General features: G+C 46.3%; 1 protein-coding gene across 3 annotated transcripts in view; it reads left to right on the top strand.

Moving 5' to 3' along the window:
* Nucleotides 1-13,205, top strand: part of TOM1 (target of myb1 membrane trafficking protein) — a 399,690-nt gene that overhangs the window by 314,238 nt on the left and 72,247 nt on the right. The window contains exon 13 of one of the 3 annotated variants that reach the window (XM_078684131.1): nucleotides 1,427-1,489. The exons of 1 other annotated variant lie outside the window; for it this stretch is intronic. In XM_078684131.1, the coding sequence (XP_078540257.1) occupies nucleotides 1,427-1,489 (63 nt within the window). Of the gene's footprint in view, nucleotides 1-1,423; nucleotides 1,490-13,205 lie in introns of all 3 variants that reach the window. One more of the 3 variants, XM_078684127.1, reaches the window with a different exon arrangement.

The following is a 13,205-nucleotide window of genomic DNA, read 5'->3' as shown; positions in this document are numbered from 1 at the left end:
CACTGATGACATCACTGATGACATCATGCAAGCTTCTTTTTCCTGCATATACCTCTATAAATTACTATGGCATTAGAGGCCTGACAGTAAGGCCAAAATAGCTCAGAAGAATATCAACCATCATTAATGCCATCACAGATACAATTCTCTTAGGTGTAGAACGCATTCTCTATGTGCAATATTGACCCAATGTTATACACTTTACAGCTAGCATAGTTTGCATTAACAATCAGCAACAGGTATTTAGGAGGCCCTCAATTGAGTACGGTGTTCAATCTGTATACACCTGTTAACAGAAAGCCAAGTTCCTAAACATAGTGCATGTCAGTTCCAAAATCAATGACCTACTACGGACGGCTTTTATCTGTATCAAAACCACACAGCACCCACTCCCCGAGCCATGACTGGCCCTGGAGAACCCATCCGTTGGACAAAAGTTTTCAAAATGGGCAGGAATGGCACACGGCCCCCCTCCCCGAGCTTCTACAAGCCCCAGGGAGCCCATCCTCCGGGGCCGGCTCATATGCTAGATCCCGGGGAGCCCACCCCCAGGACATAGCGGTTTCCTTTTCCGTACCGGCATGGACAGGGAAAACGGTGTTTGCTCCTGCTTGGTGGGAGCATTTTTGAATCTGCATGAAATACTTGATATAGGGTCAATGTTGCACATAACACAAGCTTGCTTTACGTATGGGAGTTGTATGTATGATATCAGTAATTATGCTTCATATTATTTTGCACTTTCATAACTCTAGTGCTATACCCGTTTATAGAGCAATGTGTGCAAAAGAAGCTTGGCTGCTGTCTTCATTAATGTCATCAGTGACAACATTTGAGCTGTCATGAGCGATGCCATAAATGATGTCATAGAACATGTCATAAGTGATTTAATATATGAGGTCATAATCAGTGAATGGCAGGAGCACAAGTTATAGTTAGCTCTGTTAACTATAACTGGTGACATATTCACCTAACTATAACATATATCTTTTTTACAAAGACTGTGCTGTCGAAACGCGTCAAGTCAATAAATACAATCCCTGCAACCAAGAAATTCTGTGTGCGACATTTTGCTAGTGCCTCAGCAGCGCAAGACATTTGCATATATATATATATATATATCGTAGTTCCAGCCTGAATCCTAATCTCCGGAGTCAAGAATGACGGAGGACACGGCCCCAATTTCGTGCTCAAATTGTTTTATTTCCTGATGTCAAATATATATATACACACACACACACACACACATAATACTGCACAGCATATACACACATCTGTGTTAGCACTTGGCCTGGTTGGTGTCTTTAGTACATGGGGCCCTAATCCCCTTCTTTTCACTCTCCCACTCTGGCTGACCCCTGCACACACCCATTTCTGTACACACATGCTGCTTCTGTGCATTCAATGTGGGTTGTATTGTTAGCAGATGGAGTCGGAGCTCTCCCACAAATTGGAGAACCTTGGTCACTGGATGACAACACAGGGAATGGTGAGCGCCTCTTTAAGGGCATCATGAAGGTTGGTTTGGGGCGCAGGAGGAGAAGTGAGAAGTACTTTGGGACGTCACATGTAATCACAGTGGAAGTTCTAGGGCCGAAGAGTGTCAGTCATTTAAGATCTCGGGGTAATTTTCTGAGCGTTCAAATCCCCAAGCAACGCACTGATTTCCCCCCACACAAATCCACACACACTGATCTGCTGATTACCACTAAGTGCCACATGCTAATCGCCACACACATCTCCCACAAGAGTCGAGAATCTCTGGTTGAGGATATCACAAGATGATCCCTCCACACCCTAAGACCAGTGTCCGAAGTCGATGGTCTCATTGGTTTATCCCTTCAAAGGATCTTCTTTGATGTTGACCAGCTGACCTTTGTACGCTAAAACCACTCTCTTAGACTCCAGTTAGTGCCCTTCATTAGTGCCCCTCATACTGCGGTTGAGATTCTCGAGCAAAGCCCTGTGAAGTCAGTGGGAAGGGAAATTTAAGAGGTAGATAGTGGAGCTGGACATTGAGGAGAGGATTCCCATTGAGGATCATGTGACGTTCCCAAACACTGTTCATTTTCATAGGTTGCTTGGTGCGGGTCCTGCTTGTCTGGTCTAGTTTTAGATATATTCTTCATCAGTGCCATCCTCTCCCGTAAAAGGGATAGAGAAATCATTTAAAATGTAGAAATCCTGCTTTCTCAGACCGTTCAAAACCAGAACTTGTAGGCATCAACCGTAGTAAGAACCTGTATCCTTGAGCGATTGCTTCTCGCCTCTAAGTGACACTGCACACATGACAATCACCTCAGCACTGGCATCTGCAGGGCCAGTATCCCTGTACCAATCATCACCTCAGCCCTAGGATCTGCAGGGCCAGTATCCTTGTGCCAATCCTCACTTCAGCCCTAGGATCTACAGGGCCAGTATTCCTGCGCCAATTCTTATTGCACAGCCTGTTCTACAGGATAAGGAGCTCTGTGTCTCTGTGACACTCGTCAGAGCCTGCAAGCCCTAACTGCTTCAGGCATCTTTGATATAACAGACCATTTCTGTGCCAATTCACTTTGCTCCTACAGTTCTATAAATACCAGATCTGCCTGAGCTTGTTTAGGCCTAAAGGGGATCTGCTCTGTTTCCTTCCCACAAACCTGTTAGGACTGGAGTTAAGAGCAGAAAATGAAAACCATTCCTACAACAGAAGGGAAATGAATTTGGCTTGTTCGTGTTTTTGCATTTTGTTAATACATTATGTTCTAACATTAAATCTTTCCCATTCCTGACATATCAAGCCTTGGAGGCGAGAAGCACAGCATCTGTACAAGGCCATAGAGGTGACTGGCTTGGTTTCCTATGACCCATCCTATCCTGCTAGCAGAAGTCTTAGATGTTGCTTTGCTTATGATGCCGCTTGGTGGTGGAAAAGGAAAGGTTTTATTGGGAGACGTTTTGAAGGATTGTGTTTGTGAGTCAGTGTTTGGTTTTTATGTGAGATGTATCCCAGGTGTCATTTGAGTGGCATGTGTCACAGCTGCCAAGTTTTCTATATGCCTCTGTGTGACACTTCTTTGTGTGTGGTGTGCCTATGTGTGACATCTGTTTGCCTCACATGAGACACCGGACAAGTGGAGATCTCAGAGGTTTTCCCAAGTCCGCTACCAGCCTACTTTTTTCTTTGTCACATAGATACCTTCTTTCTTTGGTAAATTCAAAAAAAAAATTCAAGAAACGCCCATCCTGTTTTTATTTTTTATTTTAACAAATATGGTAGAGAAAGCTCACAAGAAAAAACGAAGGGATCTCTCTTACATGGTCCATTGAACTGGAAAAATCTGAGACTAACTGGAAAGACTCCTTTTGCTCAGGAGATAACATTTTGATGATCACCATCATTTGGGAACAGAAGTAGGGACATGACTGTACCAATTTGGATCGAGGGGGGCTGCATAAAAATAGCGGATTTCTGCTAAGTTCCAGGAGGTGCAGGCCCAATTTGGGGGGTAAATAGTTAAATATTCTGAATTGGCCAGAGTGGCACCAAGAAACAAGGGGCAGTGTTTAAACATGCCAGAGGAAGCTTGAACCTTCATCACCGCTGGTGAGCGGGCAAAATAAACACATCATTACACAGGAACCTACGAATTAACAAACCATCATCTAAACCTGCGATAAATGGAAAATGCTGGGGACAATTTCATAACCGATAATAGACAAGAACTTGCACCCCAATTAAAAACGAAACAGGTAATGCTCATTTTAAGTTTCTGCAATGTAACTTCCTCCATTAAACTAACTAGAGGCCAATAACTCTACATAAAGTATACCCATTTAGGTCCACAAATCACCTGAAATATGGGGTATAAGGCGCTAATTTTATACAACGGACTCAGTGATGTGTGAAGATTAAGAAATTGTGAGAGGTGAGAGGATGTATGTCACTACAACGCATGCTTTCACAACGCATGCCTTTACCACGCAAGTTTTACAACGCAAGTCGTTACAGCGACTTGCGTTGGGGGTGCTGTATAGTGAGTAGTTTAATTTACTATTCCAACTCCAGTCCCCGTGGATAGTAGGGAAGGTGTTGGATAGTAAATTAAACTATTCCCTATCCTAAAGCCCCCCCCCCCAGCGCAAGTCGTTGTAATGCATTGCGTTGTAATAGTTGCGTGGTAATGGTATGTCGTTGTAATAATTGCGTTGTAATGGTTGTTCACCAGGTGAGAGTGAATAGGTTAAGTTTAGCTATAAGGCAAATGGTAACCATGGAGCTCCAGAAATACCCTTTGGTGCGTCTCCCAGTGCCAAAGAAAAGCAATATGAAGGACAAATTAAAATGTTCCTTTTACCAGAGGCAAAAAGCCATGCATTGGCTGTAGCCAACAAAACCCTCATTAGATAATTGGCTTAGAGACAGCCAGAAGTGGTCACTTGCTGAAGAGACCCACGTTTTGGAAATCAGACAGAATGACACACAAAATGAACACTTGACAAACCGGATGATGTATTTACAACAACAATATTTCCTCAGGACTCTAGGCCACCTTGAAAGAAAATGGTAAATGTCCCAGCGATAGATTCCTTTGTGAACCTCATACTAAGACACTACAAGAAACCTGCTGTTAAACTTCATGCTGAATCTAGTATGTACACATCTGCTGCTGCAAATATGTTTTGTATTCTTCTAATGGTTCCCTTGTAGTACTCATCAGAATGACAGACGAAGACCTATAAACATATACAAAAACTGTACTTAAAAGAATAGGTGTAGCCCGGTGCTGGAGTGGCTGGTCAGATTCCGAATTTGCAATGTTTCTGTAACATATTCATGTGTGTGTTTCCTGTGAATCATGTAAGTTGAAAACCCTATAAAATATATTTAATAAAAAGTTCAAAACTACAAGTACCAGCATCTAAATTAAAAACAAGACTTAATGTTCTTAATGAACGTACATCTGGTCCCTGTGGATGTTAGTTATAATTGCACTTTAAAAAAATCCATGTAGTCCCATTACTTTCAATTGATCCTTCAACATTTTTGTTACATCATTAATCTTTAAAATTAAGCTTTTTTGCCTATTTAAGAGGAAGTTTAATATGTACTTTGCTACTTTCATAGCCATAGTATTTTAATGTTTTGAGAAAAATGTACAGAGGCGTTGGGTGGAAAAGAAATTTTCCAGCTCTTTATCAGGGTGTTTTACAAAAATATGGTACAAGATGTGTGTAAATGTAGTTGAGGCACTCATATATTCGAAACTCAATTACTGTATTCTGCATTAAGCTAAGTGAACATATTCAGAAACATTTACAAACGGTAAGGGTTTTAGTTTTATTTGCTGCTTATGTGAATGTGAGATGACACTGTTGTGTGTACTTTGATCCGCCAGGCTCTGCCTTTAGCAATCACTGTGGCTAGTGAAATAAAGAAGTTCTATATCTGGAAAGAGAAAGGGTGAAGTCTGTAAGGAAACAGGCTTTTATCGAATTGGTTACCCCCAAGTGGCAAGGAATGACTTACTTAGAAGTCCCTTGTATATGGTACCCAGGGTCCCCAGAACATGTAAGGCGAGTGTCCACCCAGGGCTGCAGCACTGATTGTGCCACCCTGTGTGTGGCAAGGTACATAATGGCTCCCAGACTGCCAACGCAGACCATTAAACCAGCGCATATCATTGTATATAGTCGCTTTCTACTCTGAATATACTTTCAGAATGGTCGACTTTTAGATGCTTTGGAAACCAATCACCATTGTCACAATTGGTCACCTTTGTCTTAGGTTACAGTTTCACTGGGAACACCTCGCACAATTTTTATAATTATATTCATTTTTGTATATATTTAAGAAATATAAAAAAGTAATTTGGATTAGTTCATACAAAGGTTTATTTGGTCCTGGGGACGCTAGGTGGCGCACGAGCGGAATGGCTGCCATGGTGTGAGGCTCCCGCAGCCTGGCACAGATATCCTGCAGTTATCCTCGCCTTCATGAATGCACTCACCCTGAAAAACGCGGCCATCGGACCCCAACGCCGGGGGCACCTACGCGCTAAGTTTGAGGACAATATGTCGCAGGATGGTGTCCATGCCTCCCCTCGAGTGAGCGCCCGTGCTGAGACCCTGCATAGCGTGGAACTGCCTGGCGGGCACAACTGACACACAAAAGTGTCGTGGCACCCACGTGGTGACAGGGTACCCGGCGTAGCACGGACAGCGACGGAGGTGCGTTGAGTGGCATTACCGCAAGATTGGCGAGCATGGGTCTGTCAGCCATACGGAGGGTCCCACCAACTGCACCGTGAGGAGGTAGACTGCGTGTGAGCAGCTGGGCAGCTGTCGGGCCGGGGTCCCTCACAGGTGGCGGATCGGCCATAGGTGGCGGCCATAATTAGTGTGTGCGCTTGACGCCTGCCTGTGAAGCATGCGGTGTACATAAGAGCGGCACACAAGAGGTTCCCCGCTGAAGGAGGTGCTGAAAACGGAGAACACGCGGCGCTAGTATGCAGCGCTCAATAATCATCCTGAGCCCTGAGGTGGGGTTCTGAGACGGTGTCACTTGATGCGGCAAGGCGGAGTTATTTCCGGCGCGGGAAGGATCACACAACTACTGTGTTGGCTCCCGTGTGTCCCCTGAAGCTTGCGGGCACCACTGCTGGGACATCAGAGCATTGAGGACGGATTATTTCCCTCCACCCCCCCCCCCCCCCCCCGCCATTGATACCAGTGGACTTCTTGTAGTCCGCATTGGGAGCATACTGTTAATAAGGCGCAATGGGCAAGCCTGATACGTGCCAGCCACGCCTCACATTTGATGCGAAAAAAGGCCCATGACAGCAGACCACTGAGGTAGATACTGGCCCGGCGTGCACAACGCAGGACTCGCATTCTGCACCGAGTGATGGCATGCAGACAATCCTACAGGAAGTGGACAAGGGTTTGCAAACATGGCTGACAAGATGGATATCCTATCTACGCGTATGGATGCGATGGTCCATAAGCTTGAAGGCCACGAGACGCGAATAAAGGAAGCCGAACATCGCATATCGGAGACCGAAGATACCACAAGCCACCTTGGCAACAGGGTCACACAGATGGACAAGCTGCTCAAAATAATAGCTGCGAAAAATGAGGACATTGAAGCGCGAAGCCTGAGAAATAATATTTGCGTGATAGGCATTCCGGAGGGCACCAACACACGCAGGCTGGAGCAGTACGTCGGAAAATTGCTGCTAGAGGTAGTGGGGGTGGAATTGTTATCTCCTCACTTCATAGTCGAAGGGGCCCATCGCTCTCTTGGACCGAGGCCACCCCGGGTGGTACTCCCCGTCCCATCATAGTGCGCTTGCTGAATTGTAGGGATCGTGATGTGGCCCTTAACCACATCGATGCTCGATGAGTTCCAGCCCTGTGCTGGAATATGCAAAAACCCATTATTCATGACGAGCTGGGCTCGTCATGAGCGTGCTGGGAGGCTACTGCATGACGAGCCCAGCTCGTCATGAGTGTGGAAGGGGTTAAGGTGGCAAGGGAACGGAAGCAGCTGCATTTCGAAGGGGTTTCTTCACAATGTATCCGGACTTCACCGCACATGTACAGGACGAGCGACGCAAAATCCTTCAAGTGAAACAAAAACTGCGGCAGGCTCAAATTGATTACGCCCTTCTTTATCCACCTATCAGGGCAACAAATGTTCTACGTTAAACCCCAGCAGGCCGAGGACTTCCTTAAACAAGTTAAGAAACAAACAGCTGCATCCTCCACACAGGCGAGCTCGCCTAGATCACAGTCGCCATCATCGGACTGATAACTACACTGACAGTTGGATATTCGGCAGGTCATTTCCTAGTTAACGTAGATAGCGCCCTGCGACTGAATGGAATGTGCCTCTTCACATGGGGGCGTGACGACTGAAACTGACCAGGCACCCCCGCAACCTACTAGGGGACGTGCTTGACATCACAGACGTTCCCAGGACGGCGAAGGGTTACTCGTGGACCACCTAGTTGTTTCTCTCCCCCCAACGGCTGATCCCCCTTCTTTGTCTCACACGAAACCCGGTAACTGACCGTTAAAGTCTATAGCACTAGTTTGTTTACTGGGCATACGGGAGGGGGGTGGGATGTTTAGTGCCTGCATGATTGGGATGCTTCAGTGGGTGGGGGTGGTAAGGGGTTGGACTAACGTATTTTATGTTGGACGTAATTCAGGCCTTTTATGGTGCTTCTCATGTTATCCGGTTGTGGTACTGTATGGTACGGTGCTCTAACAGTTATTATATCATGGAGGAACATGGGGGATGGAATGGATAGAAACTCAGTGAATATAACTGCCTGGAATGTCAGGGGTCTAGGAGATCCGAGGAAGCGCAGGCAGGTATTAGCGTATTTAGACCGGCAGCAGATAAATGTGGCGCTGCTCCAGGAAACCCATATAGACCCACGATCCCCGGGTACCATCGCTAGCAAGTGGGCGGGTGGCAGATTTTTTTCTTTGGATTCATCGTATGCTCGAGGCACAGTCATCCTGATAAAGAAGCGAACTCCCTTCGCATTGGCGGGTGTCTTATCTGATCCACAGGGACGTTATGTGTTAATATGGGGTCACCTGGGTAGAAATTCCATGACTATAGTTAACTGCTACGGCCCCAATGTCGACGCACCTGATTTCATTAATATTGTATGGGGCAAGGTCGGGGGCATAGGGTCCACACATGTCGTCTGGCGTGGTGATTTTAACGTTGCACTTAATCCAGTCCTGGATAGATCTAATGTCTCTCCACATCATTACACTAATTCTCAGGCGTCCCTGTAGGGCATAATGGGAGAGGGGTGATTGATAGATAGTTGGCGTCACACCCACCCACAGGGATGGTATTGGGTAGCCCTGAGGTACGGAGAGGGTGAGCGGCCAGGGAGGGCTCTGGCTGAAGTGATCAGACTCCTGCGCTTCTCTACTCATATCCTAGTAGTCAAAGGGCCAGGGGGCACTGTTTATCGAGACACACCCGACATACTTATAACCTTTGCCTCTCACTAAACTGCGCTGTATACCACGCAACACAGTGGCTCACTTGATATAGACAGCTTTTTGGGGGACGTTGCACTTGGGTGGTTAAGTGATACGCAGAGGAAGTTCTTATGCCTACCATTTGAATTAGACGAAGTTAGGGAGGTGACCATGTAACTTAAAAATGGGAAGGCACCCGGCCTGGACGGCATCCCTGCTGAATTTAATAAGCAATACATAAGATATCATGGCTCCGGTCCTTAGGGAACTCTATGAAGAATCCCTTAAGAGGGGAATACTCCCCCCCGCCCCCTCGATGAGTGAAGAGCAGATCACTGCTCTTTTGAAGCCAGGGAAGACCCCGGAGATCTGTGATTCCTACAGGCCCCTCTCCCTTATAAACTGTGATACAAAAATACTGGCCAAACTGCTGGCTAATAGGCTAACCCTCCAATTGGATAAACTCATCTTACCCGATCAATCGGGATTCGTCCCAGGTAGAGCCACAACTCACAATCTAAGCATCCTTTTTTCTTTATTACAGAATGTTGCACCTGACTGCCCACTGGCCGCAGTTTTTTTTAGACGCCACCAAGGCATTCCATTCGGTGGAGTGGAATTATTTAATCGGAGTTTTACAGTGCATGGGCTTTCCTAATTTGTTCCTCTCTTGGGTTAAGCTGTTATATCAACAGCCCACTGCTAAGGTGTTTATCAATGGTCATCTCTCTCCGACATTTCCTATTACAAGGGGCACGAGGCAAGGTTGCCCGTTGTCCCCGCTTCTATTTGCCATAGCGGTCGAACCACTGGCATCTAAACTTCGCCAGCACCATCGTGAACGAGTGTTCCGCAGCTGCATGCGTCAAATTTTGATATCCCTTTACGCGGATGACATTACTCTATACATCAGAGTACCCCCAAACAAAATGTGAACCCTATCTTGCGAGAACTCCTCATGTTTGGTAGATTATCCGGAATTAATATTAACTGGAGTATGTCCCAGTTTTTTCCTCTAACACCCGCGTTGATCGATTTGCGCTGGATTTCCCGCTGGTGTGGTGTGGCACTGATTTGCGCAATCTGGGTATTCAGCTGACTGGAGACAGAGAAGCCACCATACGGCTCAATTATGGTACTGCTATTACAAAACTGGCGGATAACGTCACTCTGTGGATTTGCCTCCCCCTCTCACTTGCGGGCTGGGCCTCTCTCATTAAAAAGGTTGTCCTACCGCAATTTCTCTACTTATTCATGAATATTCCCTATTACCCTGGCTCCTATTTTTTAAAAACCTTACGCACTGAACTGTTGCGCCTTTTGTGGGGAGGAAAGCAGCCACGGCTCCAATGGTCCATACTGACGAGGCCTTATACCCAGGGTGGTTTCGACATACCCAACTTTAAGATCTATTTCCTTAGTGCACAAGCGCATTATGCGTACTATTGGGTTCATCCCCCAGGTACATGCCGCAAGTTGCCACGGAGGATTGGCTCGCGGACTCTATTCCACTGTCTGGTCTAATATATTCTCCTGCTAGGACGTGGGCGACGCCACCTACAACGGTCACTGGCACTGTGGACGCCTGGCATCGCCTCATAGCTATATCAGATGCTCCATTGCTATACTCTCCGTTGTTGCCATTAACCTATCATCCTAGTATACCACTGCTGCAGGAAACGGGATTTCATATACTATGTCCGTGGGTCAATATTGCTACATGGGATGATTTGTTTCATGACGGCACATTCCGCTCTGCAGATAATTTCTTTCGCGACAAACGTCCCTCTCCTTTGGACTATTTCTTAAATGTTCGCCTACGACAAGGTATACGGTCAGTTCTCCCTAATTTCCCACAGGAGCCAGCAAATCTAGCACCCCTGCACCTACTGCTTGGCTCTCCAGATGGTAAGCATCTGGTGTCACAGTTGTAACAGTATACGTATGCAGCGAGCTGAGGTCTCAAACCCGGCGCTTACACGCTGATCCGCAGAGCTGGGAGCGGAGATTTCAGATGAACAATGGGAGTATTGCTGCCTTCAGACATCACAGATTTCCTCTAGTTGTAGGCTCCGAGTTATACAATACAAGTTTTTACATCGTCTGTATTATACTCCGGACAAGAAATTTAGGTTCAAACTATCTGACAATGATTGCTGTGAAAGGTGTGGGAGGCCAGAGGCTGACTTTCTCCATTTGGCGTGGGAGTGCCCCAAGGTACAGGACTACTGGGAACAGGTTCATGTGGCGTTGGGGAAAATGACGGGCAGCATGCTGGTGAGGGACCCACGGGTGGCGCTTTTAGGCTACACTGCGCAGATACCTAAGCCACAACGTAAGTTCCTGGCGTTGTCCTTTTTATGAGCGAAGCGCAGAGTAGCATGTCGCTGGGGCAGAGGTAGGGCTCCAAAATTTAAGACTTGGCTAGGTGAGTTACTTTACTGTCCGGAACAATCCAATATTTACGCTGAGACACTACTCTACCAGAAGCTGCTACCTAACTGTGTTGTACGGGCATTCCTTATGAGAGCTACCCTCTCTCGGAGACATGGCTAAATGTTATCCCCTTAATACAATGTCTCTGTGCATGGACCCTCCTTGCCTTGCCATTTCTGTTAGACCATCCCCGCAGTGTGCCCTGATGTATTATGTACGGAACTGTTTCTTTCCTATGTCCACGGATATGCATGCATAGTATTTTATGACTCTGCCTGTCTCGCACTTTTCATGTTTAATGATCACCTGACATTACGATATGTATGTAAAGATTCATTCGACTGTTATACCGGAAATTGTCACCACAGGATATTAGGTAAGAATGCACTATTTGTCGAAATATCTAATGTTCATGGTCCTTGGAAGTACGTCCCCTTAATATTTTCTTTTCTTTTCTTGTTTCAATGACACATGTAATGTTCATTACTTAAGATGAAAATACAAAAATAAAGGTTTCGAAAAAAAAAAGGTGTATTTGGCCCTTTCTCCTTTTGGCATTACTCTAACCCTGTATTACTCCACAGGAACCATTGTTTCTGATAATAATTTGACTACCCTGGTGCCCCTTGTCCCCTTTTTCAACGCAGACTAGAAGGGCAGTGGTGACACTGCTAGTTCGACCTTGCCATTCAAACTAATGTCAAATCCTGCACTTGCCTTAGCAATATACATAAGTGTCCCCTAAGGAAGCCCTACTGAGCCCTAAGGCAGGGTCTGTATATTATTAAGTAGGACATGTATTTTATGTCTTAAGAGCAACACTTGTCGCTTTGCTGTGAAAGAGCTAGTAGCCCAATAGGCTAACACAGATAATTTCTGAATGAGACTACATAGCTGGGTACTGTAAGGTATCAAAATAAACGTGCCTTTAATCACACCTTGATGTGCAGGTCGAATTTAATGTTACTATTAAAGAAATGCAACTTTTAGAAAGTTGCCACTCTATGACCCAGTTTGTCCAGTGGCCTCACAGAGTCACTGGCCAACAGACAGCATTCTGCACACATGGGGAGTAGTGTGAACTACTCTCAGGCTTCGGAACAATAGCAGCCTGCTGCAGGGTGAGGTGTTACCTCTCTTTCATAGGATGCCACTCAAGGTGTTAGTCCAAAAGGGAGCCTCAAAGGGGAAGGTGCCTTTGGTAGGCTAATGGCGTTCACACTCCTGAGGGCTGCCCTTTGTTCCTGTAGACGGGCTGGGGACAGGAACAAAGAGGAGAGACCACTGCCCAAACCGGATTTTAGCCACATCTCTAGGGCAGGCTACCAATCTCATGACATCTGAGGAAGGGTCCTGACATTTTGAGAGGGGACAGAATAGCGCACTCTGTGATTGACAGATGCCACACATAGCCAAAAAGTTGTCACCAAGAGGGAGGGGACCTGGTAGCCCATTGGTTAGTGGCCACATCATCCCCCCAGGACACTTTCTGGAAATAGATAGGGCACCCCTGCCCCCCCGATCACATCAGAACTGGAACAAGGACCGAAGGACTGCCCCGCTGTCTCGTGGACTGCACAAAGAGGCTGGACCGTCTGCTGGAGTGCACTTGCTGCATCTTGGGCTAGCGAAGAAAGGACTGCGCCTGTGACTCCTGGCTCTGGGAAGAGTCGTGCCCCAGACTGAAGTGACTACAAGGGTCAGTTGGCTGACCTCCTGGAAACAATACCAGGGTCATTTAAGTTGGAGTAGCACATTTCGGCAAGTAAGTA

This window comes from Lissotriton helveticus, chromosome 1_1 (assembly GCF_964261635.1).
Source record: "Lissotriton helveticus chromosome 1_1, aLisHel1.1, whole genome shotgun sequence".
Taxonomy (NCBI): Eukaryota; Metazoa; Chordata; class Amphibia; order Caudata; family Salamandridae; genus Lissotriton; species Lissotriton helveticus.
This window is presented reverse-complemented; position numbering and strand designations above follow the sequence as displayed.